Genomic DNA, 26,672 nt, shown 5'->3' with positions numbered 1-26,672 from the left:
CAGGGAAATTGTGTCACTTCTCTTGCGTTCGAGTCGGTGTATATGCAACAGTTTGGGCCGCCGGGCTCATTGCGAACAAGTTTGCCAGAATTTTACTTAATTATGACATAACATTGAAGGTTGTGCAAAGTAACAAGGAATATTTAGACTTGTGGTGCCACCCGTTAGATAAAAAACGTTTTGTTTTCGAAATGATAGTTTCCGGATTCGACCATATTAATGACCAAAGGCTCGTATTTCTGTGTGTTGTGTTATAATTAAGTCTACGAGCCCAGGGAGGAGCGAGGAGAGTGATGGAAGCTATACTGTTACACTGGCAATACTATAGTGCCTATAAGAACATCCAATAGTCAAAGGTATATGAAATACAAATGGTATAGAGAGAAATAGTCCTATAATAACTACAACCTAAAACTTCTTACCTGGGAATATTGAAGACTCATGTTAAAAGGAACCACCAGCTTTCATATGTTCTGAGCAAGGAACTTAAATGTTAGCTTTCTGACATGGCACATATTGCACTTTTACTTTCTTCTCCGACACTTTGTTTTTTCATTATTTAAACCAAATTGAAATGTTTCATTATTTATTTGAGGCTAAATTGATTTTATTGATGTATTAAGTTAAAATAAGTGTTAATTCAGTATTGTTGTAATTATTATTATTATTATTTTTTAAATGTTTTAAAATTTATTTATTTTTTAAATCGGCCGATTAATCGGTAGCTGCTTTTGGCCCGAAATCAGCGTTGAAAAATCATAATCGTCGACCTCTACCCTAACCCCTGACCCCTAACCACTAAACCCTGACCCCTAAACCCTGACCCCTGATCACTAAACCCTGACTTCTAACCCCTGACCACTGAACCCTGACCACTAAACCCTGACCACTGAACCCTGACCCCTAACCACTAAACCCTGACCCCTAACCACTAAACATTTACATTTAAGTCATTTAGCAGACGCTCTTACCCAGAGCGACTTACAAATTGGTGAATTCACCTTCTGACATCCAGTGGAACAGCCACTTTACAATAGTGCATCTAAATCATTTAAGGGGGGGTGAAAAGGATTATCCTATCCTAGGTATTCCTTGAAGAGGTGGGGTTTCAGGTGTCTCCGGAAGGTGGTGATTGACTCTGCTGTCCTGGCGTTGTGAGGGAGTTTGTTCCACCATTGGGGGCCAGAGCAGCGAACAGTTTTGACTGGGCTGAGCGGGAACTGTACTTCCTCAGTGGTAGGGAGGCGAGCAGGCCAGAGGTGGATGAACGCAGTGCCCTTGTTTGGGTGTAGGGCCTGATCAGAGCCTGGAGGTACTGCGGTGCCGTTCCCCTCACAGCTCCGTAGGCAAGCACCATGGTCTTGTAGCGGATGCGAGCTTCAACTGGAAGCCAGTGGAGAGAGCGGAGGAGCGGGATGACGTGAGAGAACTTGGGAAGGTTGAACACCAGACGGGCTGCGGCGTTCTGGATGAGTTGTAGGGGTTTAATGGCACAGGCAGGGAGCCCAGCCAACAGCGAGTTGCAGTAATCCAGACGGGAGATGACAAGTGCCTGGATTGCGCCGCTTCCTGTGTGAGGCAGGGTCGTACTCTGCGGATGTTGTAGAGCATGAACCTACAGGAACGGGCCACCGCCATGATGTTGGTTGAGAACGACAGGGTGTTGTCCAGGATCACGCCAAGGTTCTTAGCGCTCTGGGAGGAGGACACAATGGAGTTGTCAACCGTGATGGCGAGATCATGGAACGGGCAGTCCTTCCCCGGGAGGAAGAGCAGCTCCGTCTTGCCGAGGTTCAGCTTGAGGTGGTGATCCGTCATCCACACTGATATGTCTGCCAGACATGCAGAGATGCGATTCGCCACCTGGTCATCAGAAGGGGAAAAGGAGAAGATTAATTGTGTGTCGTCTGCATAGCAATGATAGGAGAGACCATGTGAGGTTATGACAGAGCCAAGTGACTTGGTGTATAGCGAGAATAGGAGAGGGCCTAGAACAGAGCCCTGGGGGACACCAGTGGTGAGAGCGCGTGGTGAGGAGACAGATTCTCGCCACGCCACCTGGTAGGAGCGACCTGTCAGGTAGGATGCAATCCAAGCGTGGGCCGCGCCGGAGATGCCCAACTCGGAGAGGGTGCTCGTTAGGGGTTAAACCCTGACCCCTAACCACTAAACCCTGACCCCTAACCACTAAACCCTGACCCCTGACCACTGACTTTGTGTGTGTAGGTGAATAAAGGTGTAACTCTGGTGGATCTGCTGTCGTTTTCCAACGAGCTGGAGGCCCAGGCCGACCTTCTGGTGAGTCCCCTAACCCCTCTAGACCCTAACCCCTAACGAGCTGGAGGCCCAGGCCGACCTTCTGGTGAGTCCCCTAACCCTAACCCCTAATGAGCTGGAGGCCCAGGCCGACCTTCTGGTGAGTCCCCTAACCCCTAGACCCTAACCCCTAACGAGCTGTAGGCCCAGGCCGACCTTCTGGTGAGTCCCCTAGACCCTAACCCCTAACGAGCTGGAGGCCCAGGCCGACCTTCTGGTGAGTCCCCTAACCCTAACCCTAACGAGCTGGAGGCCCAGGCCGACCTTCTGGTGAGTCCCCTAACCCTAACCCCTAACGAGCTGGAGGCCCAGGCCGACCTTCTGGTGAGTCCCCTAACCCTTACCCCTAACGAGCTGGAGGCCCAGGCCGACCTTCTGGTGAGTCTCCTAACCCCTAGACCCTAACCCCTAACGAGCTGGAGGCCCAGGCCGACCTTCTGGTGAGTCCCCTAACCCCTAGACCCTAACCCCTAACGAGCTGGAGGCCCAGGCCGACCTTCTCGTAAGTCCCCTAGATCCTACCCCCTAGACCCTAACCCCTGGACCATAACCCCTAGACCTTACCCCTAGATATAGATATAGACCCTGTAACACGATATAGACCCTGTAACATGATATAGGCCTCCAAATGAATATTGATATGGTGAAGCTAAATGCTAATGCTACGTCCTGTGTGTTAATATGGATATGGTGAGGCTAAATGCTAATGCTACGTCCTGTGTGTGAATATTGATATGGTGAGGCTAAATGCTAATGCTACGTCCTGTGTGTGAATATTGAGATGGTGAGGCTAAATGCTAATGCTACGTCCTGTGTGTTAATATGGATATGGTAAGGCTAAATGCTAATGCTACGTCCTGTGTGTTAATATGGATATGGTGAGGCTAACTGCTAATGCTATGGCCTGTGTGTTAATATGGATATGGTGAGGCTAAATGCTAATGCTACGTCCCGTGTGTTTGTGTGTAGCCGCGGGGAGCTCTAGAGAATGCTTTGAAGGGTCATGCCAGCAGCATACGACAGATCCACAGAGAACAGGTCGTCCCCATGGAGCAGGCCATGGTAAACCCACACACACACTCACACACACACTCACAGAGAACAGGTCGTCCCTATGGAGCAGGCCATGGTAAACCCACACACACTCACACACACACTCACAGAGAACAGGTCGTCCCTATGGAGCAGGCCATGGTAAACCCACACACACTCACACAGAGAACAGGTCGTCCCTATGGAGCAGGCCATGGTAAACCCACACACACACACATATACACACTCACACAGAGAACAGGTCGTCCCTATGGAGCAGGCCATGGTAAACCCACACACCCCGACGCGCACTCACACACACACTCACAGAGAACAGGTCGTCCCTATGGAGCAGGCCATGGTAAACCCACACACCCCGACGCGCACTCACACACACACACACACAGAGAACAGGTCGTCCCTATGGAGCAGGCCATGGTAAACCCACACACACACACTCACACAGAGAACAGGTCGTCCCTATGGAGCAGGCCATGGTAAACCCACACACCCCGACGCGCACTCACACACACACACACACACTCACATATACACTCACACAAACCCACACACCCCGACGTGCACTCACACACACACACACATATACACACTCACACACCCCGACGCGCACTCACACACACACACATATACACACTCACACAAACTCACACACCCCCGACGCGCACTCACACACACACACATATACACACTCACACAAACCCACACACCCCAACGCACACTCACACACACACACACACACACACTCACATATACACACTCACACAAACTCACACACCCCGACGCACACTCACACACACACACACACACTCACATATACACACTCACACAAACCCACACACCCCGACACACACACACACACACACTCACACATACACACACACACACACACACACACGTGTACTCACATACACACATACTCATATAAACAGTCTTTCTCCCAAAGACCTGGTAAGAGACAGCTTGACTGATTTCTGTTCTTCCTCAACGTTCCTGCTGTTCTCTCTCTCCCTCTCCCCATTTCTTCTCTCTCCCCCTCGGTTTCTCTTCTTGTCTCTCTCTCTCACTAATATTCACATATAAATGGTGGCCCAGAAATTTGTCCGAGCGCGGGTAAGCTTGGTGTCTGTCTGTCTGTCTCTCTCTCCTCTCCTCCTCCTCCTCCTCCCCCCCTCCCCCTCTCTCCCTCCCTCCCTGAAATGTGTCCGAGCGCAGGTAAGCTTGGTGTCTGTGTCTGTCTCTCTCTCCTCCTCCTCCTTCTCTTCCTCCCCCCTCCCCTCTCTCCCTCCCTCCCTGAAATGTGTCCGAGCGCGGGTAAGCTTGGTGTCTGTGTGTAGTTTGTGTATATTTCTACACCGAGCCTTCAGAAACTATTCACACCCCTTGACTTTGTTGTTGTGTTACAGCCTGAATTTAAAATGGATTACATTTAGATGTGTATAGGCCACTGATACAACAATAGCCCATAATATCGAAGGGGAATAATGTTGTTGTTTTTTCAAAATGTTTACAAAGTAATTAAAAATGAAAAGCTGAAACGTCTTGAGTCAATAAGTATGACTAGCTCATCTCTGTACCTCACACATACGATTATACTATATATACAAAAGTATGTGGACACCCCGTCAAACTAGTGGATTTGGCTGTTTCAACCCGTTGCTGACAGGTGTATAAAATTGCATAGACAAAAACTGTCAGTAGAATGTCTATTATTGTGAAGTGGAAACGTCTAGGAGCAACAACGGCTAAGCCGCAAAGTGGTAGGCCACACAAGCTCACGGAACGGAACAACAGAGTGCTGAACAACTCAGTAAAACTCGTCTGTCGTCGGGCTGCAGCGCCGTTCCACTACCGAGATCCACACTGCCACTGGAGGTCAGCACAACAACTGTTTGTCTGTTCATGAAATGGGTTTCCGTGGCCGAGCAGCAGCACACAAACCGTAAGATCACCATGCGCAACGCCAATTGTCGTCTGGAGTAAAGTTCACGGCCATTGGACTCTGATGAATCACGCTTCAACATCTGGCAGTTTGACGGACGGATCTGGGTTTGGCGGATTCCAGGAGAACGCTACCTGCCCCAATGCAGAGTGCCAACTGTAAAGTTTGGTGGAGGAGGAATAATGCTCTCAGGCTGTTTTCCTCGATTCCAGTGAAGGGAAGTCTTAACGCTACAGCATACAATGACATTCTAGACGATTCTGTGCTCCCAACTTTGTGGCAACAGTTTGGGGAAGGCCCTTTCCTGTTTCACCATGACAACGCTCCAGTGCACAAAGTGAGGTCCATACAGAAATGGGTTGCCGAGATCTGTGTGGAAGAACTTGACTGGCCTGCACAATGCCCTGACCTCAACCCCATCGAGCGAATTTGGGATGAATTGGAACGCCGACTGTGAGCTAGGCCTAATCGCCCAACATCAGTGCTCAACCTCACTAACGCTCTGGTGGCTGAATGGAAGCAAGTCCCCGCAGCAATGTACCAACATCTAGTGGAAAGTCTTCCCAGAAGAGTGGAGGCTGTTATAGCAGCAATGTACCAACATCTAGTGGAAAGTCTTCCCAGAAGAGTGGAGGCTGTTATAGCAGCAATGTACCAACATCTAGTGGAAAGTCTTCCCAGAAGAGTGGAGGCTGTTATAGCAGCAATGTTCCTACATCTAGTGGAAAGTCTTCCCAGAAGAGTGGAGGCTGTTATAGCAGCAATGTACCAACATCTAGTGGAAAGTCTTCCCAGAAGAGTGGAGGCTGTTATAGCAGCAATGTTCCAACATCTAGTGGAAAGCATACCCAGAAGAGTGGAGGCTGTTTTAGCAGCAATGTTCCACAATCTAGTGGAAAGCCTTCCCAGAAGAGTGGAGGCTGTTGTGGCAGCAATGTTCCAACATCTAGTGGAAAGCCTTCCCAGAAGAGTGGAGGCTGTTAAAGCAGCAATGTTCCAACATCTAGTGGAAAGCCTTCCCAGAAGAGTGGAGGCTGTTGTGGCAGCAATGTTCCAACATCTAGTGGAAAGCCTTCCCAGAAGAGTGGAGGCTGTTATAGCAGCAATGTACCAACATCTAGTGGAAAGTCTTCCCAGAAGAGTGGAGGCTGTTATAGCAGCAATGTACCAACATCTAGTGGAAAGTCTTCCCAGAAGAGTGGAGGCTGTTATAGCAGCAATGTACCAACATCTAGTGGAAAGTCTTCCCAGAAGCGAGGAGGCTGTTATAGCAGCAATGTTCCTGCATCTAGTGGAAAGTCTTCCCAGAAGAGTGGAGGCTGTTATAGCAGCAATGTACCAACATCTAGTGGAAAGTCTTCCCAGAAGAGTGGAGGCTGTTATAGCAGCAACGTTCCAACATCTAGTGGAAAGCCTTCCCAGAAGAGTGGAGGCTGTTGTGGCAGCAATGTTCCAACATCTAGTGGAAAGCCTTCCCAGAAGAGTGGAGGCTGTTATGGCAGCAATGTTCCAACATCTAGTGGAAAGCCTTCCCAGAAGAGTGGAGGCTGTTGTGGCCGCAATGTTCCAACATCTAGTGGAAAGCCTTCCCAGAAGAGTGGAGGCTGTTATAGCAGCAATGTACCAACATTAGTGGAAAGTCTTCCCAGAAGAGTGGAGGCTGTTATAGCAGCAATGTACCAACATCTAGTGGAAAGTCTTCCCAGAAGAGTGGAGGCTGTTATAGCAGCAACGTTCCAACATCTAGTGGAAAGCCTTCCCAGAAGAGTGGAGGCTGTTATAGCAGCAATGTACCAACATCTAGTGGAAAGCCTTCCCAGAAGAGTGGAGGCTGTTGTGGCAGCAATGTTCCAACATCTAGTGGAAAGCCTTCCCAGAAGAGTGGAGGCTGTTATGGCAGCAATGTTCCAACATCTAGTGGAAAGCCTTCCCAGAAGAGTGGAGGCTGTTGTGGCAGCAATGTTCCAACATCTAGTGGAAAGCCTTCCCAGAAGAGTGGAGGCTGTTATAGCAGCAATGTACCAACATCTAGTGGAAAGTCTTCCCAGAAGAGTGGAGGCTGTTATAGCAGCAATGTACCAACATCTAGTGGAAAGTCTTCCCAGAAGAGTGGAGGCTGGTATAGCAGCAATGTACCAACATCTAGTGGAAAGTCTTCCCAGAAGAGTGGAGGCTGTTATAGCAGCAATGTTCCTGCATCTAGTGGAAAGTCTTCCCAGAAGAGTGGAGGCTGTTATAGCAGCAATGTACCAACATCTAGTGGAAAGTCTTCCCAGAAGAGTGGAGGCTGTTATAGCAGCAACGTTCCAACATCTAGTGGAAAGCCTTCCCAGAAGAGTGGAGGCTGTTGTGGCAGCAATGTTCCAACATCTAGTGGAAAGCCTTCCCAGAACAGTGGAGGCTGTTATGGCAGCAATGTTCCAACATCTAGTGGAAAGCCTTCCCAGAAGAGTGGAGGCTGTTGTGGCCGCAATGTTCCAACATCTAGTGGAAAGCCTTCCCAGAAGAGTGGAGGCTGTTATAGCAGCAATGTACCAACATCTAGTGGAAAGTCTTCCCAGAAGAGTGGAGGCTGTTGTGGCCGCAATGTTCCAACATCTAGTGGAAAGCCTTCCCAGAAGAGTGGAGGCTGTTATAGCAGCAATGTACCAACATCTAGTGGAAAGTCTTCCCAGAAGAGTGGAGGCTGTTATAGCAGCAATGTACCAACATCTAGTGGAAAGTCTTCCCAGAAGAGTGGAGGCTGTTATAGCAGCAACGTTCCAACATCTAGTGGAAAGCCTTCCCAGAAGAGTGGAGGCTGTTATAGCAGCAATGTTCCAACATCTAGTGGAAAGCCTTCCCAGAAGAGTGGAGGCTGTTATAGCAGTAAAGGGGGAACAACTCTATATTAATGTCCATGATTTTGGAATGAGATGTTGGACAAGCAGTTGTCCACATACTGTTGGGCATAAAGTAATACTGCAAGACATGCATCCTGTTTGCAAACAAATTGCAAATTACTGAATTGCTCTCCATATTTTCAAGCATAGTGGTGGCTGCATCATGTTATGGGTATGCTTGTAATTGTTAACGATGAGGGAGTTTTTCAGAATAAAAGAGAAACGAAATGAAGCTAAACACAGGCAAAACCTGGTTCAGTCTGCTTTCCATCAGACACTGGGAGTTCAATTCACCTTTCAGCAGGAAAATAACCTAAAACACAAGGCCAAATCTACACTGGAGTTGCTTACCAAGAAGACAGTGAATGTTCCTGAGTGGAATAGTTACACTTTTGACTTAAATCTACTTGAACATCTGTGGAAAGATCCTGGAAATGGTTGTCGAGCAATGATCAACAACCAATGTGACAGAGCTTGAAGAATATGTTAACGAATAATGGGCAAATGTTGCACAATCCAGGTGTAGAAAGAGCTTAGAGACTTGGTGTGTGTTGTGGTGTTGTGGTGTTGTGTATTTGTGTTGTAATACACTGTGGTACTCGGTGTGTGTTGTGATATTGTTCTGGACAGTGTTGTGTATTTGTGTTGTAATACACTGTGGTACTCGGTGTGTGTTGTTCTGGACAGTGTTGTGTATTTGTGTTGTAATACACTGTGGTACTCGGTGTGTGTTGTGTTGTGTATTTGTGTTGTAATACACTGTGGTACTCGGTGTTTGTTGTGATGTTGTTCTGAACAGTGTTGTGTATTTGTGAAAATAATGGATGAATGGGTTAGGGTTAGACTGGTGAATGCATGGGTTAGGGTTAGACTGGTGAATGAATGGGTTAGGGTTAGACTGGTGAATGAATGGGTTAGGGTTAGACTGGTGAATGAATGGGTTAGGGTTAGACTGGTGAATGAATGGGTTAGGGTTAGACTGGTGAATGAATGGGTTAGGGTTAGACTGGTGAATGAATGGGTTAGGGTTAGACTGGTGAATGAATGGGTTAGGGTTAGACTGGTGAATGAATGGGTTAGGGTTAGACTGGTGAATGAATGGGTTAGGGTTAGACTGGTGAATGAATGGGTTAGGGTTAGACTGGTGAATGAATGGGTTAGGGTTAGACTGGTGAATGAATGGGTTAGGGTTAGACTGGTAGAACACACATGGTGGAAGGGAACTATCTCTCATGTTTACACCAATCCAATGCTTCTTTAGGAGTACATGTAAGAAGAATCAAGTTAGCAACCCAGATCATTGTTTCCCTGTTAGCTCGTGAGCTATCTGTAGAGATCTATCTGAAACACGGCCCTCTTCAGTAACTAGACCTATCTGAAACATGGCCCTATTCGGTAACTAGACCTATCTGAAACATGGCCCTCTTCAGTAACTAGACCTATCTGAAACATGGCCCTCTTCAGTAACTAGACCTATCTGAAACATGGCCCTCTTCAGTAACTAGACCTATCTGAAACATGGCCCTATTCGGTAACTAGACCTATCTGAAACATGGCCCTCTTCAGTAACTAGACCTATCTGAAACATGGCCCTCTTCAGTAACTAGACCTATCTGAAACATGGCCAGATTCAGTAACTAGACCTATCTGAAACACGGCTCTCTTCAGTAACTAGACCTATCTGAAACATGGCCCTCTTCAGTAACTAGACCTATCTGAAACACGGCCCTCTTCAGTAACTAGACCTATCTGAAACATGGGCCTCTTCAGTAACTAGACCTATCTGAAACATGGCCCTCTTCAGTAACTAGACCTATCTGAAACATGGCTCTATTCAGTAACTAGACCTATCTGAAACATGGGCCTCTTCAGTAACTAGACCTATCTGAAACATGGCTCTATTCAGTAACTAGACCTATCTGAAACATGGCCCTCTTCAGTAACTAGACCTATCTGAAACATGGCCCTCTCCTCTCTTCCAGAGCACCCTCAGCCAGAGCATCCGGCTACTGCAGAGGACAGCTAAGGAACTACCTGTGAGGACACACACACACACACACGTACGCACGCACGTACGCACGCACACACCCTAACTCACCTGTCTCTCTCAGGTGAAGGTGACTAACGTCCTTAGTGCCATCGACGAAGCAGAGTACCTCATCACACACAACGCTTCACGTGTGGTAAAACAGGTAAACACACTACAGACAGACAGACAGACAGACAGACAGACAGACACACGCTTCACGCCTGGTAAAACAGGTAAACACACTAGAGACAGACAGACAGACAGACAGACAGACAGACAGACAGACAGACAGACAGACAGACAGACAACGCTTCACGCCTGGTAAAACAGGTAAACACACTACAGACAGACAGACAGACAGACAGACAGACAGACAGACAGACAGACAGACAGACAGACAACGCTTCACGCCTGGTAAAACAGGTAAACACACTAGACAGACAGACAGACAGACAGGCAGACAGACAGACAGACAGACAGACAGACAGACAGACACAACGCTTCACGCCTGGTTAAACAGGTAAACGCACTACAGACAGACAGACAGACAGACAGACAGACAGACAGACAGACAGACTGACAGAACGCTTCACGCGTGGTAAAACAGGTAAACACACTACAGACAGACAGACAGACAGACAGACAGACAGACAGACAGACAGACAGACAGACAGACAGACTGACAGAACGCTTCACGCGTGGTAAAACAGGTAAACACACTACAGACAGACAGACATACAGACATACAGACAGACAGAGACAGAGACAGAGACAGACAGACAGACAGACAGACAGACAGACAGACAGACAGACAGACAGACAGACAGACAGACAGACAGACACTCTAAACAACCTCTCATTGTCCTGCAGGAGAGAGATGTGTACATGCAGAGCCTGGTTGGATACTTCAGACAGTACACAGACTGGGTCAAAAACTCTGTAAGTTATCAAGTTAGAGTTATATACTCTGAAGTTCGGGGTCACTAGAAGGCATTGGAACACAGGAGTGGTGGTTGCTGATAATGGGCCTCTGTACGCCTATGTAGATGTTCCATTAACAATCAGCTGTTTCCAGCTACAATAGTCATTTATACATTAACCATGTCGACACTGTATTTCTGATCAATTTGATGTTATTTTAATGGACAATCTTTTTTGCTTTTCTTTCAAAAACACGGATGTTTCTAAGTGACCCCAAACTTTTGAATGCTAGTGTGTATATATATACACATTTAAATTCCTGACATTTAATCTTAGTAAACATTCCCTGGTTCAGGTCAGTTCGGATCACCACTTTATTTTAAGAATGGGAAATGTCAGAATAATAGTAGAGAGAATGATATATTTCAGCTTTTATTTCTTTCATCACATTCCAGTGGGTCAGAAGTTTACATACACTCAATTAGTATTTGGTAGCATTGCCTTTAATTTTTTAAAACTTGGGTCAAACATTTCGGGTAGCCTTCCACAATAAGTTGGGTGAATGTTGGCCCATTCCTCCTGATAGATTCCCAGTGAGTCAGAAGTAGAGAGAATAGAAAATGGGCAGAACTGAAAAAGCGTGTTTGAGTAGGGAGGCCACAAACCTGACTCGGTTACACCAGCTCTGTCAGGAGGAATGGGCCAAAATTCACCCAACTTATTGTGGGAAGCTTATGGAAAGCAACCCAAAACATTTGACCCAAGTTAAACAATTTAAAGGCAATGCTGCCAAATACTAATTGAGTGTTTGTAAACTTCTGACCGACTGGGAATGTGATGAAAGAAATAAAAGCTGAAATAAATAATTCTCTCAAATATTATTCTGTACACTATTGTTCTGTTTAGCTAGATCTGTACCCCTCCTCCAGTCCCTCCAGTCCTAACCCCTCCTCCAGTCCCTCCAGTCCTAACCTCTCCTCCAGTCCCTCCAGTCCTAACCTCTCCTCCAGTCCCTCCAGTCCTAACCTCTCCTCCAGTCCCTCCAGTCCTAACCTCTCCTCCAGTCCCTCCAGTCCTAACCTCTCCTCCAGTCCCTCCAGTCCTAACCTCTCCTCCAGTCCCTCCAGTCCTAACCCCTCCTCCAGTACCTCCAGTCCTAACCCCTCCTCCAGTCCTAACCTCTCCTCCAGTCCCTCCAGTCCTAACCTCTCCTCCAGTCCCTCCAGTCCTAACCTCTCCTCCAGTACCTCCAGTCCTAACCCCTCCTCCAGTCCCTCCAGTCCTAACCTCTCCTCCAGTCCCTCCAGTCCTAACCTCTCCTCCAGTCCCTCCAGTCCTAACCTCTCCTCCAGTCCCTCCAGTCCTAACCTCTCCTCCAGTCCCTCCAGTCCTAACCTCTCCTCCAGTCCCTCCAGTCCTAACCTCTCCTCCAGTCCCTCCAGTCCTAACCTCTCCTCCAGTCCCTCCAGTCCTAACCTCTCCTCCAGTCCCTCCAGTCCTAACCTCTCCTCCATAATGTATCCTAGCTGACAGGGGAGGTGTCTCAGTGTCGGCCCATCGGTAACCTCTCCTCCATAATGTATCCTAGCTGACAGGGGAGGTGTCTCAGTGTCGGCCCATCGGTAACCTCTCCTCCATAATGTATCCTAGCTGACAGGGGAGGTGTCTCAGTGTCGGCCCATCGGTAACCTCTCCTCCATAATGTATCCTAGCTGACAGGGGAGGTGTCTCAGTGTCGGCCCATCGGTAACCTCTCCTCCATAATGTATCCTAGCTGACAGGGGAGGTGTCTCAGTGTCGGCCCATCAGTAACCTCTCCTCCATAATGTATCCTAGCTGACAGGGGAGGTGTCTCAGTGTCGGCCCATCAGTAACCTCTCCTCCATAATGTATCCTAGCTGACAGGGGAGGTGTCTCAGTGTCGGCCCATCAGTAACCTCTCCTCCATAATGTATCCTAGCTGACAGGGGAGGTGTCTCAGTGTCGGCCCATCAGTAACCTCTCCTCCATAATGTATCCTAGCTGACAGGGGAGGTGTCTCAGTGTCGGCCCATCGGTAACCTCTCCTCCATAATGTATCCTAGCTGACAGGGGAGGTGTCTCAGTGTCGGCCCATCAGTAACCTCTCCTCCATAATGTATCCTAGCTGACAGGGGAGGTGTCTCAGTGTCGGCCCATCAGTAACCTCTCCTCCATAATGTGTCCTAGCTGACAGGGGAGGTGTCTCAGTGTCGGCCCATCAGTAACCTCTCCTCCATAATGTATCCTAGCTGACAGGGGAGGTGTCTCAGTGTCGGCCCATCGGTAACCTCTCCTCCATAATGTATCCTAGCTGACAGGGGAGGTGTCTCAGTGTCGGCCCATCAGTAACCTCTCCTCCATAATGTATCCTAGCTGACAGGGGAGGTGTCTCAGTGTCGGCCCATCAGTAACCTCTCCTCCATAATGTGTCCTAGCTGACAGGGGAGGTGTCTCAGTGTCGGCCCATCAGTAACCTCTCCTCCATAATGTATCCTAGCTGACAGGGGAGGTGTCTCAGTGTCGGCCCATCGGTAACCTCTCCTCCATAATGTATCCTAGCTGACAGGGGAGGTGTCTCAGTGTCGGCCCATCGGTAACCTCTCCTCCATAATGTATCCTAGCTGACAGGGAGGTGTCTCAGTGTCGGCCCATCAGTAACCTCTCCTCCATAATGTATCCTAGCTGACAGGGGAGGTGTCTCAGTGTCGGCCCATCGGTAACCTCTCCTCCATAATGTATCCTAGCTGACAGGGGAGGTGTCTCAGTGTCGGCCCATCAGTAACCTCTCCTCCATAATGTATCCTAGCTGACAGGGGAGGTGTCTCAGTGTCGGCCCATCGGTAACCTCTCCTCCATAATGTGTCCTAGCTGACAGGGGAGGTGTCTCAGTGTCGGCCCATCGGTAACCTCTCCTCCATAATGTATCCTAGCTGACAGGGAGGTGTCTCAGTGTCGGCCCATCGGTAACCTCTCCTCCATAATGTATCCTAGCTGACAGGGGAGGTGTCTCAGTGTCGGCCCATCGGTAACCTCTCCTCCATAATGTATCCTAGCTGACAGGGGAGGTGTCTCAGTGTCGGCCCATCGGTAACCTCTCCTCCATAATGTATCCTAGCTGACAGGGGAGGTGTCTCAGTGTCGGCCCATCGGTAACCTCTCCTCCATAATGTATCCTAGCTGACAGGGGAGGTGTCTCAGTGTCGGCCCATCAGTAACCTCTCCTCCATAATGTATCCTAGCTGACAGGGGAGGTGTCTCAGTGTCGGCCCATCGGTAACCTCTCCTCCATAATGTATCCTAGCTGACAGGGGAGGTGTCTCAGTGTCGGCCCATCAGTAACCTCTCCTCCATAATGTATCCTAGCTGACAGGGGAGGTGTCTCAGTGTCGGCCCATCAGTAACCTCTCCTCCATAATGTATCCTAGCTGACAGGGGAGGTGTCTCAGTGTCGGCCCATCAGTAACCTCTCCTCCATAATGTATCCTAGCTGACAGGGGAGGTGTCTCAGTGTCGGCCCATCAGTAACCTCTCCTCCATAATGTATCCTAGCTGACAGGGGAGGTGTCTCAGTGTAAGCCCATCAGTAATCTCATTGACTCCATGGAGATCGTTGCCTGCAGCTTCATAGTCGACTCAGTGGTAAGATACACTGGAGCTGTCGGTGTGTGTCTGTGTGTGTCGGTGTGTGCTGTTTGTGTGTGTGTGTCGGTGTTTTTGTGTGTATGTGTGTGTGTGTCGGTATGTGCTGTGTGTCAGTATGTGCTGTGTGTGTTTGTCGGTATGTGCTGTGTTTTTGTCGGTATGTGCTGTGTGTCGGTGTATGCTGTGTGTCGGTGTGTGTGTTGGTATGTGCTATGTGTGTGTGTGTCGGTGTGTGTGTGTGAGGTTATGTCTCTGTGTGTGTTGTTCTGGTTCGGTCTGAGTTAATGCTATATATCTGTATGTTGTAGAACACGTTCTGGTTCGGTCTGAGTTAATGTTATATATCTGTGTGTTGTAGAACACATTCTGGTTCGGTCTGGGTGGTTGCTGTGTGTTCCTGGTTCCCAGCATCATCCTGTCAGTTAAACTGGCCAAGTACTACAGGAGGATGGATACGGAGGATGTGTTTGAAGAGTAGGCACACACACACACACACACACACACACACACACACACACTTCTCTAGTGGCTATTTTCTAGTCTTGAAAACGCCGATCCATCAGTGACGAGGATCTGGTTTCAATTGACCATAAAGGGAAAACAACAGGGTGGGTCCTCTTCATGCCAGACAACTCTCCCAACAAATCACGAGGCAGACAACTCCCAACAAATCACGAGGCAGACAACTCTCCCAACAAATCACGAGGCAGACAACTCTCCCAACAAATCACGAGGCAGACAACTCTCCCAACAAATCACGAGGCAGACAACTCTCCCAACAAATCACGAGGCAGACAACTCTCCCAACAAATCACGAGGCAGACAACTCTCCCAACAAATCACGAGGCAGACAACTCTCCCAACAAATCACGAGGCAGACAACTCTCCCAACAAATCACGAGGCAGACATGACAGACTAACGCTCCCACCAAATCACGAGGCAGACATGACAGACTAACTCTCCCAACAAATCACGAGGCAGACATGCCAGACTAACTGACCGAGTCTCTCCCCGTCCCCGTTGATGCACACCACCACTGGCCCGACCAAAGCAGGGGGAAGCGCCTTAGTGTCAGATATACCGGTAGGATCTCTGGGTAATCCACACCAATGTCGATACCCCCAGAATCGGTTGCCTTTCTTACAGCGCACCCCACCCTCAGGGGAATGTGTCTGTTGTGATCCCCTTGTGGGATACAACTGAGTCCATGGGAGCCCCCTGACAATAGCAGAGGGTCCCAGCACTGGTTCATGGCCCATAGACCTGACACCCAAAGTGACCGGCTTAGGCTGCGAAATGCATCCAGGTGAGTGGTTAGCTCTCAGCGCTGGAAGGGCCACATGAACAATAGCCCCAGGGGATCAACTTACATCACAGAAACCATTGTCCCCAGTAGAAGTAGGGAGTAGTGACATAACCGAAGTTTGGCTGAGCAGAACCGGAACTCAGACACCCTCTGTGGGGATAGAAAAGCATGATACGCAAGTGAGTCAGGACCTAGAAACACAATGCGCTGATGTGGAGTCAGACAGGTAACTTTTCTGGTTTCTTTGGAAGACTAGAAACTGAATACGGGACAGTAGAATGGATGTGTGTTACATTCCTTGCTCCCTCGACGACTCCGGAGGCGGCTTGTGAGCATTTTGAGTTTGTAGACTGAGGTGCTTGCTGAGGGCACACAGGTCTAGAATGGGACATAAAGTCCTCTCCCTTTTCGGAACCAGGAAATACCGGCTGCACCAGCCATCTTGGATCTTCAACGGATTGCCTGCTTCTGGTGACGGGAGGACATTTCCTCCCTCAGAACAGGCGCTGAAGCCTCGGGAATAGTCGGCCTGATGACGCTGCAGAAGCGTGGAGGGACGAACAACAAGTTGTAGCCTGTACCCCGACATCACTGTTCACGTAACCTAACTTAGCAGGCATAAAAAAAGAAAAGCCAGAAACTAGGTCCCCGACATACTGGTTTTGACGAGAAGAAAAATAACTGTCGCGGAGGTTCTGTTCAACCAATCTAGTAAATGAGTGTCACCTTGGAGTGATGCCTTGTTAATGTCCAAAAGCAGAAGTCACGTCACATGCTCTCTCTCCATTTCCCCTGAAAACCAGGAACATCTGTTGGGGACCCTGCAGAGGATACTATTCGTATGATCCAGGGTGACACTGTGCATGCCCGCCATTGGTCAGAGCAGACAGCGAGCCTCCCATGACTCTGAAGGGGCGGGCCACCACTTTGTGGATTGGGAGAGATTGGAATTGGAAAAATAACCACCACACCGAACATGGAGAAGGGACCCTTTTCATTGAACTCACATGCAGGAGACACACGTTTTGAAACCCGTGAACACTGCGGCACTCAGGGTTGAAAAAACTGTATTGTGCCATGGTTTGCCTAAAGCCCGGCCCACTCTGGGTACCAGGGCTCAGTGATCAGTGATGTACCCTGATTGGCCACTTGGGGGTACTGTTGTCACAACGAGCCTCACTCGGTTAAGGCGGTAAGACGGTAACCGGCCGGCACCTAGCACCGGTAGAGACAACAATACATCAGCCTCAACTGTCAGTAAGTCCAAGTCTTTTAATGAAGAGATTGAGATAAGTGTTTGATGAGTGTTTGCTGCAGCTTGTTCCAGTAGCTAGCTGCATCGAACTGAAAAGACGAGCGACCCAGGGAAGAGAGGCAAGCGGTGGGGCTTACCCACCGAGCCTGGCCGCTCTCTGTCTTCGAGTAGCCACCCGTAACCGGCAACAGAGCGTACATGAGCCGGGTTGAGCCGGGCAGCACAGACCTCACGCTCAGGCAGACATACCGCAACTATGACTCAGCCAAGGTACCCAGGAGAGGAAGTCAGTATCAGAAACACCAAGGCCCTCAAGAATGCTACAGGATTGTCAAGAGTGTGTGCCGTGGAGTTTGGGAACAGCCGGGGACTGATACCATCTCCCAGTCCACTGCTACTGATACCGCCCCCTAGTCCCAGTCCACTGCTACTGATACCGCCCCCTAGTCCCAGTCCACTGCTACTGATACCGCCCCCTAGTCCCAGTCCACTGCTACTGATACCGCCCCCTAGTCCCAGTCCACTGCTACTGATACCGCCCCCTAGTCCCAGTCCACTGCTACTGATACCGCCCCCTAGTCCTAGTCCACTGCTACTGATACCGCCCCTAGTCCCAGTCCACTGCTACTGATACCGCCCCCTAGTCCCAGTCCACTGCTACTGATACCGCCCCCTAGTCCCAGTCCACTGCTACTGATACCGCCCCCTAGTCCCAGTCCACTGCTACTGATACCGCCCCCTAGTCCCAGTCCACTGCTACTGATACCGCCCCCCAGTAGTCCCAGTCCACTGCTACTGATACCGCCCCCTAGTCCCAGTCCACTGCTACTGACACCGCCCCCTAGTCCTAGTCCACTGCTACTGATACCGCCCCCTAGTCCCAGTCCACTGCTACTGATACCGCCCCCTAGTCCCAGTCCACTGCTACTGATACCGCCCCTAGTCCCAGTCCACTGCTACTGATACCGCCCCTAGTCCCAGTCCACTGCTACTGATACCGCCCCCTAGTCCCAGTCCACTGCTACTGATACCGCCCCCTAGTCCCAGTCCACTGCTACTGACACCGCCCCCTAGTCCCAGTCCACTGCTACTGACACCGCCCCTAGTCCCAGTCCACTGCTTCTGATACCGCCCCTAGTCCCAGTCCACTGCTACTGATACCGCCCCTAGTCCCAGTCCACTGCTACTGATACCGCCCCTAGTCCCAGTCCACTGCTACTGATACCGCCCCTAGTCCCAGTCCACTGCTTCTGATACCGCCCCCTAGTCCCAGTCCACTGCTACTGATACCGCCCCCTAGTCCCAGTCCACTGCTACTGATACCGCCCCCTAGTCCCAGTCCACTGCTACTGATACCGCCCCCTAGTCCCAGTCCACTGCTACTGATACCGCCCCCTAGTCCCAGTCCACTGCTACTGACACCGCCCCCTAGTCCCAGACCACTGCTACTGATACCGCCCCTAGTCCCAGTCCACTGCTACTGATACCGCCCCCTAGTCCCAGTCCACTGCTACTGACACCGCCCCTACTAGTCCCAGACCACTGCTACTGATACCGCCCCCTAGTCCCAGTCCACTGCTACTGATACCGCCCCTAGTCCCAGTCCACTGCTACTGATACCGCCCCCTAGTCCCAGTCCACTGCTACTGATACCGCCCCTAGTCCCAGTCCACTGCTACTGATACCGCCCCCTAGTCCCAGTCCACTGCTACTGACACCGCCCCTAGTCCCAGTCCACTGCTACTGATACCGCCCCCTAGTCCCAGTCCACTGCTACTGATACCGCCCCTAGTCCCAGTCCACTGCTACTGATACCGCCCCCTAGTCCCAGTCCACTGCTACTGATACCGCCCCTAGTCCCAGTCCACTGCTACTGATACCGCCCCTAGTCCCAGTCCACTGCTACTGACACCGCCCCCTAGTCCCAGTCCACTGCTACTGATACCGCCCCTAGTCCCAGTCCACTGCTACTGATACCGCCCCTAGTCCCAGTCCACTGCTACTGATACCGCCCCCCCAGTAGTCCCAGTCCACTGCTACTGATACCGCCCCCTAGTCCCAGTCCACTGCTACTGATACCGCCCCCTAGTCCCAGTCCACTGCTACTGATACCGCCCCCTAGTCCCAGTCCACTGCTACTGATACCGCCCCTAGTCCCAGTCCACTGCTACTGATACCGCCCCCCAGTAGTCCCAGTCCACTGCTACTGATACCGCCCCCTAGTCCCAGTCCACTGCTACTGATACCGCCCTAGTCCCAGTCCACTGCTACTGATACCGCCCCTAGTCCCAGTCCACTGCTACTGATACCGCCCCTAGTCCCAGTCCACTGCTACTGATACCGCCCCTAGTCCCAGTCCACTGCTACTGATACCGCCCCCTAGTCCCAGTCCACTGCTACTGATACCGCCCCCTAGTCCCAGTCCACTGCTACTGATACCGCCCCCTAGTCCCAGTCCACTGCTACTGATACCGCCCCCTAGTCCCAGTCCACTGCTACTGATACCGCCCCCTAGTCCCAGTCCACTGCTACTGATACCGCCCCCTAGTCCCAGTCCACTGCTACTGATACCGCCCCCTGTCCCATACCGATACCCCCCTAGTCCCAGTCCACTGCTACTGATACCGCCCCTAGTCCCAGTCCACTGCTACTGATACCGCCCCCTAGTCCCAGTCCACTGCTACTGATACCGCCCCTAGTCCCAGTCCACTGCTACTGATACCGCCCCTAGTCCCAGTAGTCCCAGTCCACTGCTACTGATACCGCCCCTAGTCCCAGTCCACTGCTACTGATACCGCCCCCTAGTCCCAGTCCACTGCTACTGATACCGCCCCCTAGTCCCAGTCCACTGCTACTGATACCGCCCCCTAGTCCCAGTCCACTGCTACTGATACCGCCCCCTAGTCCCAGTCCACTGCTACTGATACCGCCCCCTAGTCCCAGTCCACTGCTACTGATACCGCCCCCTAGTCCCAGTCCACTGCTACTGACACCGCCCCCTAGTCCCAGTCCACTGCTACTGATACCGCCCCTAGTCCCAGTCCACTGCTACTGATACCGCCCCCTAGTCCCAGTCCACTGCTACTGATACCGCCCCCTAGTCCCAGTCCACTGCTACTGATACCGCCCCCTAGTCCCAGTCCACTGCTACTGATACCGCCCCTAGTCCCAGTCCACTGCTACTGATACCGCCCCCTAGTCCCAGTCCACTGCTACTGATACCGCCCCCTAGTCCCAGTCCACTGCTACTGATACCGCCCCCTAGTCCCAGTCCACTGCTACTGATACCGCCCCCTAGTCCCAGTCCACTGCTACTGATACCGCCCCCTAGTCCCAGTCCACTGCTACTGATACCGCCCCCTAGTCCCAGTCCACTGCTACTGATACCGCCCCCTAGTCCCAGTCCACTGCTACTGATACCGCCCCTAGTCCCAGTCCACTGCTACTGATACCGCCCCTAGTCCCAGTCCACTGCTACTGATACCGCCCCCTAGTCCCAGTCCACTGCTACTGATACCCCAGTCCACTGCTACTGTCCCCCACTGCTACTGATACCCAGTCCACTGCTACTGATACCGCCCCTAGTCCCAGTCCACTGCTACTGATACCGCCCCCTAGTCCCAGTCCACTGCTACTGAGTCCACTGCTACTGACCCGCCCTAGTCCCAGTCCACTGCTACTGATACCGCCCCCTAGTCCCAGTCCACTGCTACTGATACCGCCCCCTAGTCCCAGTCCACTGCTACTGATACCGCCCCTAGTCCCAGTCCACTGCTACTGATACCGCCCCCTAGTCCCAGTCCACTGCTACTGATACCGCCCCTAGTCCCAGTCCACTGCTACTGATACCGCCCCCTAGTCCCAGTCCACTGCTACTGATACCGCCCCTAGTCCCAGTCCACTGCTACTGATACCGCCCCCTAGTCCCAGTCCACTGCTACTGATACCGCCCCCTAGTCCCAGTCCACTGCTACTGATACCGCCCCCTAGTCCCAGTCCACTGCTACTGATACCGCCCCCTAGTCCCAGTCCACTGCTACTGATACCGCCCCTAGTCCCAGTCCACTGCTACTGATACCGCCCCTAGTCCCAGTCCACTGCTACTGATACCGCCCCCTAGTCCCAGTCCACTGCTACTGATACCGCCCCCTAGTCCCAGTCCACTGCTACTGATACCGCCCCTAGTCCCAGTCCACTGCTACTGATACCGCCCCCTAGTCCCAGTCCACTGCTACTGATACCGCCCCTAGTCCCAGTCCACTGCTACTGATACCGCCCCTAGTCCCAGTCCACTGCTACTGATACCGCCCCTAGTCCCAGTCCACTGCTACTGATACCGCCCCCCTAGTCCCAGTCCACTGCTACTGATACCGCCCCCTAGTCCCAGTCCACTGCTACTGATACCGCCCCCTAGTCCCAGTCCACTGCTACTGATACCGCCCCCTAGTCCCAGTCCACTGCTACTGACACCGCCCCCTAGTCCCAGTCCACTGCTACTGACACCGCCCCTAGTCCCAGTCCACTGCTACTGACACCGCCCCCTAGTCCCAGTCCACTGCTACTGATACCGCCCCCAGTAGTCCCAGTCCACTGCTACTGATACCGCCCCCTAGTCCCAGTCCACTGCTACTGATACCGCCCCCTAGTCCCAGTCCACTGCTACTGATACCGCCCCTAGTCCCAGTCCACTGCTACTGATACCGCCCCTAGTCCCAGTCCACTGCTACTGATACCGCCCCCTAGTCCCAGTCCACTGCTACTGATACCGCCCCCTAGACCCAGTCCACTGCTACTGATACCGCCCCTAGACCCAGTCCACTGCTACTGATACCGCCCCTAGTCCCAGTCCACTGCTACTGATACCGCCCCCTAGTCCCAGTCCACTGCTACTGATACCGCCCCCTAGTCCCAGTCCACTGCTACTGATACCGCCCCCTAGTCCCAGTCCACTGCTACTGATACCGCCCCCTAGTCCACTGCTACTGATACCGCCCCCTAGTCCACTGCTACTGATACCGCCCCCTAGTCCCAGTCCACTGCTACTGATACCGCCCCCTAGTCCCAGTCCACTGCTACTGATACCGCCCCCTAGTCCCAGTCCACTGCTACTGATACCGCCCCTAGTCCCAGTCCACTGCTACTGATACCGCCCCCTAGTCCCAGTCCACTGCTACTGATACCGCCCCCTAGTCCCAGTCCACTGCTACTGATACCGCCCCTAGTCCCAGTCCACTGCTACTGATACCGCCCCCTAGTCCCAGTCCACTGCTACTGAGACCGCCCCCAGTCCACTGCTACTGATACCGCCCCCTAGTCCCAGTCCACTGCTACTGATACCGCCCCTAGTCCCAGTCCACTGCTACTGATACCGCCCTAGTCCCAGTCCACTGCTACTGATACCGCCCCCTAGTCCCAGTCCACTGCTACTGATACCGCCCCTAGTCCCAGTCCACTGCTACTGATACCGCCCCCTAGTCCCAGTCCACTGCTACTGATACCGCCCCTAGTCCCAGTCCACTGCTACTGATACCGCCCCTAGTCCCAGTCCACTGCTACTGATACCGCCCCCTAGTCCCAGTCCACTGCTACTGATACCGCCCCTAGTCCCAGTCCACTGCTACTGATACCGTCTCCTAGTCCCCTAGTCTCCTAGTCTCCCAGTCTCCCAGTCTCCCAGTCCCCTAGTCTCCTAGTCCCCTAGTCTCCCAGTCTCCCAGTCTCCTAGTCCCCTAGTTTCCCAGTCTCCTAGGACCCTAGTCTCCTAGGACCCTAGTCTCCCAGTCTCCTAGGCTCCTAGTCTCCTAGTCCCACACAAACTGATTAGAGCACCATGAAGCATCTCTTCTGTCCTTCTCTTTCTGTTTTTCTGTTTTTCTGTCATTGGTCTCTCTTTTATTCTTTCTCTCCTCCTCTCCTCTCTCCTCCTCCTCCTCTCCTCTCTCCTCCCCTCTCCTCTCTCCCTCCTCCACTCCTCTCTCCCTCCCTCCTCCTTGTGTATTTTGATGCTGTTAATAATAATATAATATAATATATCCCATTTAGCAGACGCTTTTGTCCAAAGCGACTTACAAGTCGGCTGGGGCCACTACTTTTACATATGGGTGGTCCCAGCGGAATCGAACCCACGACGCTTGGCGTTGCAAGCGCATTGCTCTACCGACTGAGCCACACAGGACATTGGTAATTGGTAAATGTTCTGTTCTCTTCCTCAGGGGCCAAGAAAACTGGTAGAGAAACAAAGGTGGGAAAGAGAACAAAACTACAACAACCCACAACAGAACTCTGCTGATCTCCACCCCACAACAACCTGATTGGATTAGGACCTTAGCTGCCAGCCAATTACAGTAGCCCAAATGATGCCCTGTACGTTCCATCGCCCAATCACAACACTAGTTCTGTCTGACATCACCGTAGTTTCTGAACCTGTGTGAACACGTTGGTGGATTATTTCTATATAGTTGATTTGATTTATCAGAGTTATTATAGACAAGTGTTCTGTTTGTTTCTACTCAGCTGGAACCACTGACTCATCTCAATGACTTGTACATTTTATACGCTTTCAACACCTTTGAAAGTTTTATATATTTTTTAATATAATATGTTAGCAAGTTAGCGGACGCTAGCTACCAAACCATGTTAGCAGACACTAGCTACCAAACCATGTTAGCATGTTAGCTAGCGGACGCTAGCTGCTTGTTGTTTGACAGCTGTAACCATCGCATTGACTTTGATGTCATATCTGTGATGTCATATCGGTGATGTCAGGACTGTGATGTCACGACTGATGTCACTGCAGGCTCTGAATCTGTGAATAAAGATGTCAGTTCGCTGAGTCACGCTGTCTCCACTGTCTTTCGTCCTGCTGTCTGTCTGTCCGTCCATCTCAAAACTCAGCAACAAACAAAAACACGTCCTCTCACTGTCAACTGCGTTTATTTTCAGCAAACTTAACATGCGTAAATGTTTGTATGAACATAAGATTCATCAACTGAGACATAAACTGAACAAGTTCCGCAGACATGTGACTAACAGAAATGGAATAGTGTGTCCCTGAACAAAGAGGGGGGGTCAAAATCAAAAGTAACAGTCAGTATCTGGTGTGGCCACCAGCTGAATTAAGTACTGCAGTGCATAGATAACATAACATCCCTCTGTTATAGCCAGCTAGCTAACAGAGCATTCCTCTATTTGAGCAGGGTGTTTCAGTAGTCTAAACTAGCCAGCTGCATTTGCTAGCTAAGTAAGTGAAACTGAAAGTGAAAAAAAATGACAATCTCTCTCTTGCCTCTCCTTCATTTTTGGAGAAATACATTTGTTGAAAACTGTTCATCTATTGTCTTTCTCTTTGAGTCAACTACTCACCACATGTTATGCACTGCAGTGCTAGCTAGCTGCCAGAGTCTCCCATCTGTCCTGAGCCGACAGTCAGCCAGGAGCCGCCAGTCAGCCAGGAGCTGCCAGAGCCGTCAGTCAGCCAGGAGCTGCCAGAGCCGCCAGTCAGCCAGGAGCTGCCAGAGCCGTCAGTCAGCCTGGAGCTGCCAGAGCCGTCAGTCAGCCAGGAGCTGCCAGAGCCGCCAGTCAGCCAGGAGCTGCCAGAGCCGTCAGTCAGCCTGGAGCTGCCAGAGCCGTCAGTCAGCCTGGAGCTGCCAGAATTGCCCTTCACTCCGGTGCTGCCGGAGTCTCCCGTCCATTCGGGACCCGTGGCTTGGGTCCAGTCCAAGGTCGGCGGGGAGGGTCGCCGCGTTAAAGAGGCCACGGAGGAGTGGGGTCCATGTCCCACGCCAGAGCTGCCACGGCGGACAGACACCCACCCACCTTTTGGGGGGGATACTGTCACGTTCTGACCTTAGTTCTTTTAGTATGTCTTTGTTTTGGTATGGTCAGGGCGTGAGTTGGCTGGGTTGTCTATGTTCCTTTTTCTATAATTTGGGATTTCTATGTTTGGCCTGGTATGGTTCTCAATCAGAGGCAGCTGTTTATCGTTGTCCCTGATTGAGAACCATATTTAGGTAGCCTAGTTTCACCTTTGAGTTGTGGGTGATTATTTTCTGTTATGTGTCTGTCACCTTTCAGAACTGTTTCGTTTCTCCTTTGTTATTTTGTTTAGTGTTCTCGGTTTAATAAATATATGATGAACACTTACCACGCTGCGCTTTGGTCCTCACCTCATTCCAACAACGATCGTTACACATCCGGACATGAAAATATTGCCCCCTAGCCCAAAGAGGTTACCCTCTATGGGCTAGGGGGCAGTATTTCCCATAGAGGTTAACCTCTTTGGGCTAGGGGGCAGTATTTCCCATAGAGGTTAACCTCTTTGGGCTAGGGGGCAGTATTTCCCATAGAGGTTAACCTCTTTGGGCTAGGGGGCAGTATTTCTCATAGAGGTTAACCTATTTGGGCTAGGGGGCAGTATTTCTCATAGAGGTTAACCTCTTTGGGCTAGGGGGCAGTATTTCCATAGAGGTTAACCTCTTTGGGCTAGGGGGCAGTATTTCTCATAGAGGTTAACCTCTTTGGGCTAGGGGCAGTATTTCCCATAGAGGTTAACCTCTTTGGGCTAGGGGGCAGTATTTCCCATAGAGGTTAACCTCTTTGGGCTAGGGGCAGTATTTCCCATAGAGGTTAACCTCTTTGGGCTAGGGGCAGTATTTCCCATAGAGGTTAACCTCTTTGGGCTAGGGGGCAGTATTTCCCATAGAGGTTAACCTCTTTGGGCTAGGGGGCAGTATTTCCCATAGAGGTTAACCTCTATGAGATCGGTGTCCCTAAACCGGGAGAGTTGTTGCTCAAAAAGCGATAATGTGACTAGAACTCTGTAAACAACAGCCAATTCCAGGACATAGACATGTCTTCTATGGGCAGAAAGCTTAAATTCTTGAATTCATGTTAATCTAATCCAATTTACAGTAGCTTTTACAGCAACAAAAAATACCACGCTTTTGTTTGAGGAAAGCGCACAACAACAAAACACTTCACGGTAACTGGTTTGATACATTCACCTCTGAAGGTAAATAATTACATTCAGTAATCTGGCTCTGATTTCTCATCCTGAGGGTCCCAGAGATGAAAAAATGTGGTTTTGTTTTTAAAAAATCTGTTTTTATAAATGGAGAAACTGGGTTCTACAGTTTGATCCCACTGCTCAGGACTGGAAATGTTTTATTTTAGAAGACTGCATATCATGTGTTGTTATAATCCCAATAAAACCTCAAACTACGGATAACTGAATACAAGTTAACAGTTGTGTCTCCTAGCGACCAGGTCATCTCACTACACAGACAGACAGACAGGTCTCACTACACAG

At 50.8% G+C, this 26,672-nt stretch overlaps 1 protein-coding gene across 1 annotated transcript in view; it reads left to right on the top strand.

Moving 5' to 3' along the window:
• Positions 1-24,001, top strand: part of LOC135506635 (prominin-1-A-like) — a 32,346-nt gene extending 8,345 nt beyond the window's left edge. The window contains exons 7-15 of the mRNA XM_064925953.1: positions 2,227-2,298; positions 3,286-3,378; positions 4,462-4,479; positions 10,173-10,226; positions 10,302-10,382; positions 11,090-11,158; positions 14,711-14,800; positions 15,162-15,277; positions 23,578-24,001. Coding sequence (XP_064782025.1) covers positions 2,227-2,298; positions 3,286-3,378; positions 4,462-4,479; positions 10,173-10,226; positions 10,302-10,382; positions 11,090-11,158; positions 14,711-14,800; positions 15,162-15,277; positions 23,578-23,596 — 612 coding nt within the window. The 3' untranslated portion in view covers positions 23,597-24,001. The remainder of the gene's footprint in view (positions 1-2,226; positions 2,299-3,285; positions 3,379-4,461; positions 4,480-10,172; positions 10,227-10,301; positions 10,383-11,089; positions 11,159-14,710; positions 14,801-15,161; positions 15,278-23,577) is intronic.
• Positions 24,002-26,672: the final 2,671 nt, after the last annotated feature.

The sequence above is a fragment of the Oncorhynchus masou genome, chromosome 20 (genome assembly GCF_036934945.1).
Source record: "Oncorhynchus masou masou isolate Uvic2021 chromosome 20, UVic_Omas_1.1, whole genome shotgun sequence".
NCBI classification, from domain to species: domain Eukaryota; kingdom Metazoa; phylum Chordata; class Actinopteri; order Salmoniformes; family Salmonidae; genus Oncorhynchus; species Oncorhynchus masou.
The sequence above is the reverse complement of the archived record's forward strand: the minus strand, read 5'-3'. Positions and strand labels throughout refer to the sequence as shown.